The sequence below is a fragment of the Eriocheir sinensis genome, unplaced genomic scaffold (genome assembly GCF_024679095.1).
Source record: "Eriocheir sinensis breed Jianghai 21 unplaced genomic scaffold, ASM2467909v1 Scaffold1557, whole genome shotgun sequence".
In the NCBI taxonomy this organism is placed as follows: Eukaryota; Metazoa; Arthropoda; class Malacostraca; order Decapoda; family Varunidae; genus Eriocheir; species Eriocheir sinensis.
The window spans coordinates 229-12,405 of record NW_026110914.1 but is presented as its reverse complement, the minus strand read 5'-3'; the positions used below and the strand labels follow the sequence as shown (position 1 = coordinate 12,405).

The window sequence follows — 12,177 nt, the reverse complement described above, 5'->3', positions numbered from 1 at the left end:
GGAAGAGGCTGTGGAGTGGAGGATGAGGGGTGTGTGGGTAAGTGGGTGGGGGAGATGTTGTTACGCCCAGATTCACTCTACAGATGGGAAAGCTTGTGGAGGCCTGCTGAATTTTCTAGGAGATGTTGGGCGCTGAGTTGCAAGATCATTGGTTGTGGTGGTGGTGGTGGTAGCGGTGGTGGTTGTGGTAGACCAGAAAGGAAATAGAGAATAGACTAAATGGAATAGGAGATAGAAGGAGGAGGAGGAGGAGGAACAGAAAAAATGGAAATAAAATAAAGGAAAAATTAAATTCGATATGTAAGGTGACGGAAGGAAAGGAAGATCACAGGAAAAGAATTAAGAGGAAAGAAATGGAATGATAAGAAAGGAAGGAAGGAAAAGATGACACGCAAAGGAAAAGAAGGGAAGAGGAAGACTGGGAACAGGAAGGGAGAGAAAGGGAAGACAGTGTTGAGGGCTGGTTACCAGAAGGGCAGGCAGTTGAAGGACTGAAGGGAAGGGAAGGGCCTGGGGAGGAATTGGAAGGAAATTAAGGAAAGGAAGGAAGGAAAGCCTGGGAGGAATTAAAGGAAATTATGGGAAAGGGAAGGAAAGGGCTATCAGAGGAAATTGAAGGAAATCAAGGAAAAGGAAGGAAGGAAAAGCCCGAGAATTGGAAGGAAAATTATGAAAGGAAGGAAGGAAGGGCTGGAGGAATTGAAGGAATTAAGGAAAGGAAGAAGGAGGTCGAGGAATCGAAGAAATGATGGAAAGGGAAGGAAGGAAGGGCTGAGGAATTGAAGGGAAATTAAGGGAAGGATGGGAGGGCTGATGAATCGAAGGAAATTAAGGAAAGGAAGGGAAGGAAGGGCTGGGAGGAATTGAAGGAAATGAGAAAAAGAAGTAATGGAATACCTGGGAGGAATTGAAGGAACTAAGGGAAAGGATGAAATGGAAGGAAGGAAGGCTGAGGAATTGAAGGAAATTATGAAAGCGGGAAGGAAGGTATATCTGAAGAACTTGAAGGAACTTGATATGGATGAACAAGATACGAAGAACTAAAGAAACGATGGAAAGGAATGGAAGGAAGGGCTGAGAATTGGAAGGGAAATTATGTAAAAAGTCCAGAGAATTGAAGGAAATTATGAAAGGGAAGGAAGGAAAAGCCTGGGGAGGAATTGAAGGGAAATCAAGGGAAGGGAAGTCTGGGAGTAATTTTAAACTGCATAAAGGAAGGATGTCAGAAACTGGAAGGAAATTAAGGAAAGGAAGGACGGAAAGTCTGGATAATTGAAATGAAGGAAAGGGAAGGAAGGAAGGGCTGAGGAATTGAAGGGAAAGAATAGAAAGGAAGGAAGGAAGGAAGAATCATATTAAGGGTGAAGGAAAGAAGGAAAGAAATGAATAGGAATGTCTTATACTAGTGTTCTAGCTGGTGTTTCAGAGTTCACATGTTGTTGTTAAAAAAAGGAAGGAGAGGAGGATGAGGAGGAGGAGGAGGAGGAGGAGGAGGAGGAGGAGGAGAGGGAAAGAGGACATTAAAAAGAGAAATAGAAGAAGAAGGAGGAGGGGAGGAGGAGGAGGAGAGAGAAAAAGATATTGATTTGAAAAGAAGAAATTTATAGAGAAGAAGAAGAAGAAGAAGAAGAAGAAGAAGAAGAAGAAGAAGAAGAAGAAGAGGAGGAGAGGAGGAGATAGAGACATTTTAAAAGAAGAGAAATATATAGGAGAAGAAGAAGAAGAAGAAGAAGAAGAGAAGAGAATAGTGAGGACATTAAAAAACAGAAATATATAGAGAAGAAGAAGAAGAAGAGGAGGAGGAGGAGAGAGAGACATTTAAAAGAAGAGAAAGGAGAATAAAGAGAAAAGATGAAAAGAAAAGAAGAAAGAAACGAAAGAAAAGGATTAGCATTGCATGGAAAAAAGTGAGAGAAAAATTAAAAGTAAATGAATATAAAGGAGGAGAAAGAGGAGGAGGAATGGAGAAAAAAAAGAATAAAAAGCGAGATAGAAAAGAAATGAAAAACTATAAAAGAAAATGATTAGATTGTAGTTTTAGAGAGAGAGAGAGAGAGAGATTAACTGGAAGAGATAAACATGGAAACATGGAACGCAGGTGTCAATACTACGCATTATATGTCACAGGATTAATCAGCCAAATTTGGGAGCAGATGAAAGCACCCTCGACATTGAGGGAGTGATGTTTTACGAGGATGTATAACGAATATCAGTTTATCTCGATTTGGTGCCAAGTGATTTGTCGATTCTATATTTGAAGGAGTTGATAGTATCTTTTTGCATTTACTACTTCTGAAGGAAGATTGTTCAGTGACGGATGACCGGTTTGAAAAAGAACTCCTTCCGATGTCTGTGTTACATCGGGACTAGACTGAATGGGTAAAACTGTTATTTCTAGTTCTTAGGTTGGTTTGCAATTCAAAGAAATTGAGTAATCGACGTTATTGAATTTTTTAGATACTTGAAGACTTGAATCATATCTCTCGTAGGCTGCCTTTTCTCCAATGTAAAGAGATTGAGTCGCTTGAGTCGTTCGTAATGTATTGAGCCTTAAGGTTGGTATCATTTTCGTATGTCGTCGAATCCTTTTCCAGTAAATCAAATGTCCTTTCTGTAATTAGGAGACCAGAATCAATGTAATGAAAGTGGTCTTTGGCTCATGGAATTATACAAGAAAATTCTATGTTTTACACCATTCTCGCTGTTAAACCTGAGCATAGGTTGGCTTTTAGCGTGCCAGTGATTCGCGTGTTTCAGGTCACTGCTGATAGTGACTCCAAGATCCTTCTCCTGCACGCTTGCAGAGGTCTCTATCGATGTATGTGTTATCATTTCTGAACTCCAATGTGTATGATCTTTGCATTTGTCAACATTAAAGGACATTTGCCATTTTTCCGACCATTCGATAAATGTGTGATTGAGGTCTTTTCTGTGGAATGATTCGCAGTCGGTCTTTAGAGGGCCTTTCCACCTTAGTGTCATCAGCAACTCGATATTGTGGATTTCAGTCCTGATTCGAGGTCGTTGATATATGATGAAGAGAATGGCCCCAGCACTGACCCCGAGGTACTCCACTAGTGACTGTAGAAGCTTAATCCGAAGGCTGTCCGTTGAGTAGTACTCTGTTGTTTTTCTGTCGGTGACCAATCTCATCCACGCGATCAGATTGGTTCAATGCCCGCTGAGTGCAGTTTTTTGTCGTCGTACCGGCCCAGTATGAAAGTCCAGGTATATAATAATCGTACCGTAATAAACCAGCCCAAGGCACCGGAAGAAGTTCATCAAATTCGTTAGCAGGAGCGCTTGTTTCCGGGGCCATGCTGGGTGTCGAGATTACTATTAATCTTCTAGAAACTTAACAAGTTTGTCTCTAATAACTTTTTCGAGTATTTTTCCTGCCACTGATGTCAAACTTATAAATGTAGCTGAAGGCAATGCCATTCCCTTTTGAAAATTGGTACATGTCTGCCATCTTCCAGTCTCCGGAATCTTTTTCTGTTCGAACACTGTCGGTCAAAGGTGATGGCTGAAGACTAATACAGTTTTGCTGTCATGGGACAAACCGTCAGGGTCCTGTTGACTTGTCTCGTGTCGAGTTTATCCAAATACTCTTCACTTGGTCGGCTATTGAGTCAATTCAGGGGCGTGACCTCTCGGCGGGTCAGGGTTCTCGGCATGGTTTCGATGTTTTCGACCGAACATGGATGCGAAGTTACTGTTGAGGATTCTGGCCATCTGTTTACTGTCCTGAGTTGCAGCTCCAGTCTCGTCTGTCGGGGACCAATATTGACGATTTTCTTTTCGATCTGATGTATGTGAAGAATTTTGAGTTTCATTCATGTCACGCGCTATTTGTTTTCAGAAGTTGGTACATTTTACTCCGAATAAGGGTGCGACAAGCCCTGAGGCTGTTAGGAAATATACGGCTTCGGCCGTCATTCTCTTCATTAGGTTATAATTCCTTTTTTAAGTTTACCGCCCTTTATTTCTCTGGTCATCCACGGATCTACGGCACCATTTACTGCCTGCCTCAACAACGTAGCCTTTTTCTACTCCTGCAAAGTCATCTGTTATTCCACACGTTGTCGATTGTAATTGTCGGTTAGTGAAGTTGGTCCCAGGTCGCGGAGGGAAGCAGCTCGCGGGCTAAAATGAAATTTGCTTTTTAGTAGTCTGGTATCACTGACGGATTTGTCTACGAGTTTGTGACTTATGTTGACATTGAAACGGATTAGAAGTGGTGATCGCAACGTTAATTTTTTTCACCAACTTCTACGGTCGCGAATGAGGTCGGGGTCGCTTACTAATACTTTGGATCCAGCAGATTGTTTCTCTTTGTTGGTTGAGTTACAACGGAGTGGAGAAACGAATCCTCCTTTCATTCTATAAGCCTGTTACCTCTTGATCTCGATCAATTGTCCCCAGTCAATGTTAGGGCAATTAAAGTCCCCAATTATTATTCTTTGTTTACTACAGCCCATGTTAAAGAGTAGAAGCTCTTCGTACAGGAGCAGTGTCATCGGCTGCTTATTGTTTTATCGCCTGTATGTGATGCCGGTATTAGTTTCTTATTATTCGCAGTTATTTCCACATAGACGGAGTCGTAATTCTTCTGCATCCTGTTTGTCTATTTTTATGGCAGGGAGCATATTTTTACAGCAAATTACTCCTCCTCACCTTTCTTGCAGCATTCGATTTTTGGAAGCTGTCATTGCCCGGAAATGACAGTTCAGATACCGATATTTGAGTTGGCCCAATCTCTGTGATGCTACCATCTGGTTTCTGAAGTTGCAATATACGCCCTAATTTCGTCCTTTTTGGTAATAGACTGCGTGCATTTGTGTACAAAATGGAAAATGTGACTACTGGTTTGGCCGCGTTAGGTTGAATGAGTTCGCTTGTCGGAGGCGTCGTTGGTTACACAGTTTTCTTGCAAGCCGCATCGACGCCACGGTTCGAAGGTTATCCAGCCTCGCCAGGAGGAAGGAAGGGAAGGGATGGCTAGGTTAGAAGGGAAGGGAAGGAAGGGATGGTTAGAAGGAAGGGAAGGAAGGAAGGGACATTAGGCTAGGAAGGGAAGGAAGGGAAGGAAGGGGATGGCTTAGGGAAGGAAGGAAGGGAAGGATTATTAGGCTAGGAAGGGAAGGAAGGAAGGAATGGGAAGGAAGGGATGGCTAGACTAGGAAGGAAGGAAGAGAAGGGGATGGCTAGAGTAGGGAAGGGAAGGGAAGGGAAGGGAAGGGATGGCTAGGCTAGGGAAGGGAAGGGAAGGGAAGGGATGGCTAGGCTAGGGAAGGGAAGGGAAGGGAAGGGAAGGGAAGGGAAGGGATGGCTAGGCTAGGGAAGGGAAGGGAAGGGAAGGGAAGGGAAGGGAAGGGATGGCTAGGCTAGGGAAGGGAAGGGAAGGGAAGGGAAGGGAAGGTAGGGCAGCTTGTAGATCACGCTTGTTAGCATAATAAGCTTGTGTTTATCAAGTACTGTATTTCCCGCCATATGAGACACACCCATAATTTGGCAAGATATATTTAGAAAAAAAAAACCTCCACATTTTCCGTGAACTTAATGTGTATGCAATATTACATGTGGCCACCTTACTTACAATTATGACTGTGATACTGTATGTTGCTGTGTGCCCTTCTCTGTGTTCAAAGGGCTCCACTCTTGGTTAGGGGGCTTCGTGGTGCAGTGGTTAGCACACTCGGCTCACAAAACGAGAGAGCCCGGGTTCGATTCCCGGGCGGAGTGGAAAAATTTGGGCGGCTTTTCCGTGAATGTGTACCAGGTATTGATCAGGGGTTGTGTCCCGTCTCCTGGGGTCTGTTCCCTTCTATAATTCCTTCCCCCTCCTGTCCCTCTCCGGCATATGACCACAGATGTTGCGGCGACTGAACGAAACTTTCCAACTTTTCCACTGTTGGTTGAAGAGTTACAGTGCTCTCACCCCGAGCAGCTGTGACTTTGTAATGGTAAAGAAAAGGGTTGCTTGGTGGATTCGCTCACGGCACAGTGTTGAGGCGCTAACCTTTGCCGGGCTACTCAGGGGAGGCTACGTTGAGTGGGCAATCTTGGTCTTGGTCTTGACTCTCAGGGACCGTGCACTTTGTCGCTCTAAGATTTTGACGCAGATTTCCGTTTTTGGTTTTTTGATATTTTGCTTTTTGTTATTGTTATTATTGTTATTGTTATTATTGTTATTATTATTATCACATAGAAATAGATGTTGATTGATTTTTTGAATCATATTATGTTTTAACAGAGTTATTTTTACAATGAGAAACTAAAATGCATTTATGATAAACGTTTTAGTCATCCATGGATATCCATTTTTTTTGAACACGTAAGCTTTCACAGAGAACGGCAACTTTTGTTGAAAACTGTCTTATATGGCGGGAAACATGGTACATGACTTGTGCCCTCCCCCTGCCCTCCTGCTCTCTCTCTCTCTCTCTCTCTCTCTCTCTCTCTCTCTCTCTCTCTCTCTCTCCCCTCCCTATGCCAGAGTCAGCTGTTTGTGTACATGGTTGCTGGGCAGTGTCCATCCACCACATCACGGCAACCCAGCTCAGGGGACTGCTGGACATGGGAACACACACACACACACACACACTACACTCCTCCCTCTTCCCTTCCTTCCCTTCCCTGCCTCTCCTTTCCCTTCCCTTCCCTGCCTCTCCCTTCCCTTCCCTTCCCTTCCCTTCCCTTCCCCACCAGTCTCATCCCTTCCCTTCCCTTTCTTTCCCTAACCTTCCCCACCTTTCCCTTCCCTTTCCTTCCCCTTCCTTTCTTTCCTTTCCTTCCCCCACCTGTCCCTTCCCTTTCCTTACCTTCCCTTTCTTTCCTTCCTTCCCCCACCTGTCCTTCCTTACCTTTCCTTTCCATCCATTGACTTTCCTTCCTACCAGTCTTCTCATTCCTTCCTTCCCTTCCCTTCCTTCCTTCCCTAGCCTCCCAGCACACAGACCACATTCCACCCCACCCTAACCTAACCTAACCTAACCTAACTCCTAACCTAACACAACCACCACAGCCCCCTACACACCCCTACACACACACCGTTCCTGCCCCCTCCTGGCCGTCCTAAGCTGGGTGGCCGCGAGTGTCCGTCAGAACCATTGTATTAACAGATTCAGGATCAGGTTAACGAGTGGGCCAACATGACGGGCTTCCTGTGCGCCCTCGGAGGAGTGTGTCTGCTGGGGAAGTCACCGTCGCGTGCACAGGGGGGAGCTGGCGCACTCATGGGGGATGTGCGCAAGCCGGCGGCCCTTCCCAACACCAACCAGGAGATGCAGTACTGCCCCGTGACACAGTGAGTAGGGTGCGCGATTTCATGTGCACTTTGTCGCTCTAAGATTTTGACGCAGATTTCCGTTTTTGTTTTTTTGATATTTTGCTTTTTGTTATTATTGTTATTGTTATTGTTATTATTGTTATTATTATTATTATTATTATTATTATTATTATTATTATTATTATTATTATTATTATTTTGACTCCAGAAGAAGGATGAGAGAGAGAGAGAGAGAGAGAGAGAGAGAGAGAGAGAGAGAGAGAGAGAGAGAGAGAGAGAGAGAGAGAGAGAGAGAGAGAGAGTGACATATTGTGTCTCTCACACACACACACACACACACACACACACACACACACACACACACACACACACACACACACACACACTTATTTTTCCATCAATTTTTCTTCCTCTTTCTTTTTGTTTATTTTTATCTCTCTCTCTCTCTCTCACTTCCTTCCCTTCCCTTCCTTCCTCCCTTCTTGTAACCTAACTTAAACCTTCCCTTCCTCCCTTCCCTTCCTCCCTTCCCTTTCCTTTCCTTTCCTTTCCTTTCCTTTCCTTTCCTTCCCCTAACCTAACTTAACCTTACATCTCCTAACCTTTCCCTTCCCTTCCCTTCCCTTCCCTTCCCTTCCCTTCCTTCCTCCCTTCTCATAACCTAACTTAACCCTTCCTTTCCTCCCTTCCCTTCCCTTCCCTTTCCTTCCCTTCCTTCCTTCCTTCCCTTCCCTTCCTTCCTTCTTCCCTTTCCTTCCTTCCCTTCCTTCCTCCCTTCTTGTAACCTAACTTAAACCTTCCCTTCCTCCCTTCCCTTCCTCCCTTCCCTTCCTCCCTTCCCTTCCCTTCCTTCCTCCCTTCTCATAACCTAACTTAACCCTTCCTTTCCTCCCTTCCCTTCCCTTCCCTTCCCTTCCCTTCCCTTCCCTTCCCTTCCTTCCTCCCTTCTCATAACCTAACTTAACCCTTCCCTTCCTCCCTTCCCTTCCCTTCCCTTCCCTTCCCTTTCCTTCCCTTCCCTTCCTTCCTCCCTTCTTGTAACCTAACTTAACCCTTCCCTTCCTCCCTTTCCTTCCCTTCCCTTCCCTTCCCTTCCCTTCCCTTTCCTTCCTCCTTCTCATAACCCACTTAACCCTTCCTTCCTTCCCTTCCTTCCTTCCTCCCTTCTTGTAACCTAACTTCAACCTTCCTTCCTCCTTCCTTCCTTCCCTTCCTTCCTTCCCTTTCCTTTCCTTCCTTCCTTTCTTCCTTCCTTCCCTTCCTTCCTCCCTTCTTGTAACCTAACTTAACCCTTCCCTTCCTCCCTTCCCTTCCTCCCTTCCCTTTCCTTTCCTTTCCTTTCCTTTCCTTTCCTTTCCTTCCCCTAACCTAACTTAACCTTACATCTCCTAACCTTTCCCTTCCCTTCCCTTCCCTTCCCTTCCTTTCCTTCCCATAACCTAACTTAACCTAACCTCTCCTAACCCTTCCCTTCCCTTCACTACCCTTCCCTTCCCCTAACCTAACTCTTTCTCTCCCAAACACACACACACACACACACACACACACACACACACACACACACCATCCCTCCCGTCCCTCCCTAACCCTCCCGCCCCTTCCCTCAGGTTCGTGGGTCACCTCCTGAAGCTGCTGGTTTGCCACAATGAGAAGTTCGGGACCCAGATCCAGAAACACGTCAAGGAGCTGGTTGGCCACGAAATGTCACCCCTCCTCTACCCCATCCTCTTTGACCAGACCAAGGTTATCGTGGACAAGTTCTTCGACCAGCAGGGGCAGGTGTGTAGGGGGAGGTGCGTAGGGGGAGGTGCGTAGGGGGAGGGGGCTCAGAGGTTTGCCTTAAAATTTTGTCTCTTCAGCATATTCTTATTATTATTGTAGTAGTAGTAGTAGTAGTAGTAGTAGTAGTAGTAGTAGTAGTAGTAGTAGTAGTATTGTGAAAGGAAGGAAGGAAGGAGGAGGAGGAGAGAGTAGTGATGGTGTGAGAGAGAGAGAGAGAGAGAGAGAGAGAGAGAGAGAGAGAGAGAGAGAGAGAGAGAGAGAGAGAGAGAGAGAGTAATTTTCCACCCAAGGCAAGAGAAGGGAAGGGAAGGAAGGATATGGGAAGGGAAGGGAAGGAAGGATAAGGGAAGGGAAGGGAAGGGAAGGTAAGGCCCCTCAATGCCTTACCTTACCTTCCCTTCACTTCCCTTTCCTTCCCTTCCCTTCCCTTCCCTTCCCTTCCCTTTCCTTCCTTTCCCATCTCATCCCTTCCCTTCCTTATGCTTCCTTATGCTTCCCTTCCTTCCTTCCTTTCCTTCCTTCCTTCCTATCCACCCCTTCCTTCCTTCCTTCCTTCATTCCTTCCTTCCTTCCTTCCCATCCCTTCCATATCCTCCCCTTCCCTTCCCTTCCCATATCCATCCCTTCCCTTCCATCCCCTCCCCCCTCTTCCCGCACCCCTTCTCACCCCTCCTCACCTCCCCCCAGGTCATAGTGAGTGACGTCAACACACAGTTCATCGAGCACATCATCTTCATCATGAAAAATGTATTGGAGAACAAGACTGACCACCCCTCAGAGCACCTCGGGGTCACCTCCATTGAACCCATGATGCTGGCCATTGTCAGGTGGGTGCTGGGGGGACTATGGGCTGCTGGGGGCTAGGTTATAAGGGGTAGGGTGCTGGGGGCTAGGTTATAAGGGGTAGGGTGCTGGGGCTAGGTTATAGGTGCTAGGGGACTGTTTGGGGACTGGGGACTGCTGGGTAAGGGAAGAGAAGGGAAGGGAAGGGAAGGGTAGGGAGAGGAAGGGAAGGGAAGGGAAGACTTGGGAGAGGAAGAGAAGGGAAGGGAAGGCTAGGGAGAGGAAGGGAAGGGAAGGGTAGGGAGAGGAAGGGAAGGGTAGGGAGAGGAAGGGAAGGAAATGGGAGGGAGAGGAAGGGAAGGGTAGGGAGAGGAAGGGAAGGGAAGGGAAGACTAGGGAGAGGAAGAAAAGGGAAGGCTAGGGAGAGGAAGAGAAGGGAAGGGAAGGGAAAGGAGAGGAAGGGAAGGGTAGGGAGAGGAAGGGAAGGGAAGACTAGGGAGAGGAAGAAAAGGGAAGGCTATGGAGAGGAAGAGAAGGGAAGGAAGGAAAGGGAGAAAAGAAGGGAAGGTAGAGAGAGGAAGGGAAGAATAGGGAGAGGAAGAGAAGGGAAGGAAGGAAAGGAGAGGAAGGGAAGGGAGGAGAGGAAGGAAGGGAAGGAAGACTAGGAGGGAAGGAAGGGAAGGGGAGAGGAAGAGAAGGGTAGGGAAGGGAAAGGAGAGGAAGGGAAGGGTAGAGAGAGGAAGGGAAGACTAGGGAGAGGAAGAGAAGGGAAGGGAAGGGAAAGGAGAGGAAGGGAAGGGTAGGGAGAGGAAGGGAAGGGAAGGGAAGACTAGGGAGAGGAAGAAAAGGGAAGGCTAGGGAGAGGAAGAGAAGGGAAGGGAAGGGAAAGGGAAGGAAAGGGAAGGGTAGAGAGAGGAAGGGGAGACTAGGGAGAGGAAGAGAAGGGAAGGGAAGGGACAGGAGAGGAAGGGAAGGAAGAAAGGAAGATATGGAAGGAAGAGAAAGGAGAGGAAGGAAGGGAGGGAAGAACAGGAAACACACACACACACACACACACACACACACACACACACACACACACACACACACACATCCTACCCCACCTTCCCCCCTTCACACACACACACACACACACACACACACACACACACACACATCCTACCCCACCTTCCCCCCTTCACACACACACACACACACACACACACACACACACACACACACACACACACACACACATCCTACCCCCCCTTCCCCCCTTCACACACAGACACACTATACATTATACAATCGAGTGTTACTGATGGAAAGAAAACTGGATAGATGGATCAGCATGGTAAAGAGAAGGGATGAGGAAGAACAGCAGAATAGAGGAAAATGAGAAGAAATTGATTAAGGAAAATGAGGAGCTAATGGAAAAAGCAGCAAAGTACGAAAGATCAATGAAGGAAGGTTTGGGAGTGGCAAGAAAGGAAAATGAAAACCTGAAGGAACTGGTGAACAAAGAAGAACAAAGAGTTAGGGAAAATGTGAGCCTAAGAGAAGTAATAGAACAGCAAATGAAAGAGGACGTGGACAAAGAGGTAGTCGAGGCCTTAAAGAAAAATGAAGAATTGGTGAGAGAAATAGCAGACAAAAAAATGAAGAATTAGTGAGAGAAATAGCAGACAAAAAAATGAAGAATTGGTGAGAGAAATAGTGGACAAAAAAAAAAGTGTTGTTATTTTTGGGATGAAAGAAAAGAATATAACATATAAACCAAAAAGGGATAAAGAGGAACTGAAATCAGTCAAAGACCTGCTCAAGAACCTAAATGATGCAGAAAGGCAGAGTATCGAGGAGGAGGTTGACGAGATTTATAGAACAGGTCCATTTATTGAAGGGAAAACTAGACCAGTTAACTTAAAACTAAAATCACAAATGGCAGCCGAAGACATACTATATAGAACAACTTAACTAAAAGAAACAGAAGGATGTAAGGAAATATATATAAAGGAAAATAGAAATGAGGAAGAAAGGAAGAAATGGAAGGAATTACCGGCAGAGACAAAAGTGAAAAATAACGCAAGATCTGAGGAAGAAAAAGAAGCATTTTTTTGGAGAATTTCGGGGGATGGAATCAAGAAATGGTTCATGAGGGAGAAGAGAAAGGGAGCGAAAACTAGATAAGAAAGATACAGAGAGGGGAATAAGAATAATGTACACAAATGTAGATGAGTAGATGATGTAGTAGAGCTGCAGGATTATCTAAAAGAGAGGGATCCCATGATAGTTTGCCTAACTGAAACTAAACTAAAAGAAAACATCCAAATTGAGTTAGATGG

The 12,177-nt window shown here is 45.7% G+C and overlaps 1 protein-coding gene across 1 annotated transcript; it reads left to right on the top strand.

The window, feature by feature from the left end:
- Positions 1-7,101: 7,101 nt before the first annotated feature.
- On the top strand, positions 7,102-9,937 carry LOC126990331 (neurofibromin-like). Its single transcript, XM_050848902.1, has 3 exons — positions 7,102-7,309; positions 8,899-9,070; positions 9,761-9,937. The coding sequence occupies exons 1-3, from the start codon at positions 7,155-7,157 to the stop codon at positions 9,935-9,937; spliced, it is 504 nt and encodes a 167-aa protein (XP_050704859.1). The 5' UTR covers positions 7,102-7,154.
- The last annotated feature ends 2,240 nt before the right edge of the window (positions 9,938-12,177 follow it).

Coding starts and splice junctions, on each gene's coding strand:
- LOC126990331 (XM_050848902.1), top strand. CDS start 7,155: ATGACGGGCTTCCTGTGCGCCCTCGGAGGAGTGTGTCTGCTGGGGAAG. Junction 7,310..8,898: donor CAGTACTGCCCCGTGACACA/GTGAGTAGGGTG, acceptor CCCTTCCCTCAG/GTTCGTGGGTCACCTCCTGA. Junction 9,071..9,760: donor TCTTCGACCAGCAGGGGCAG/GTGTGTAGGGGG, acceptor ACCTCCCCCCAG/GTCATAGTGAGTGACGTCAA.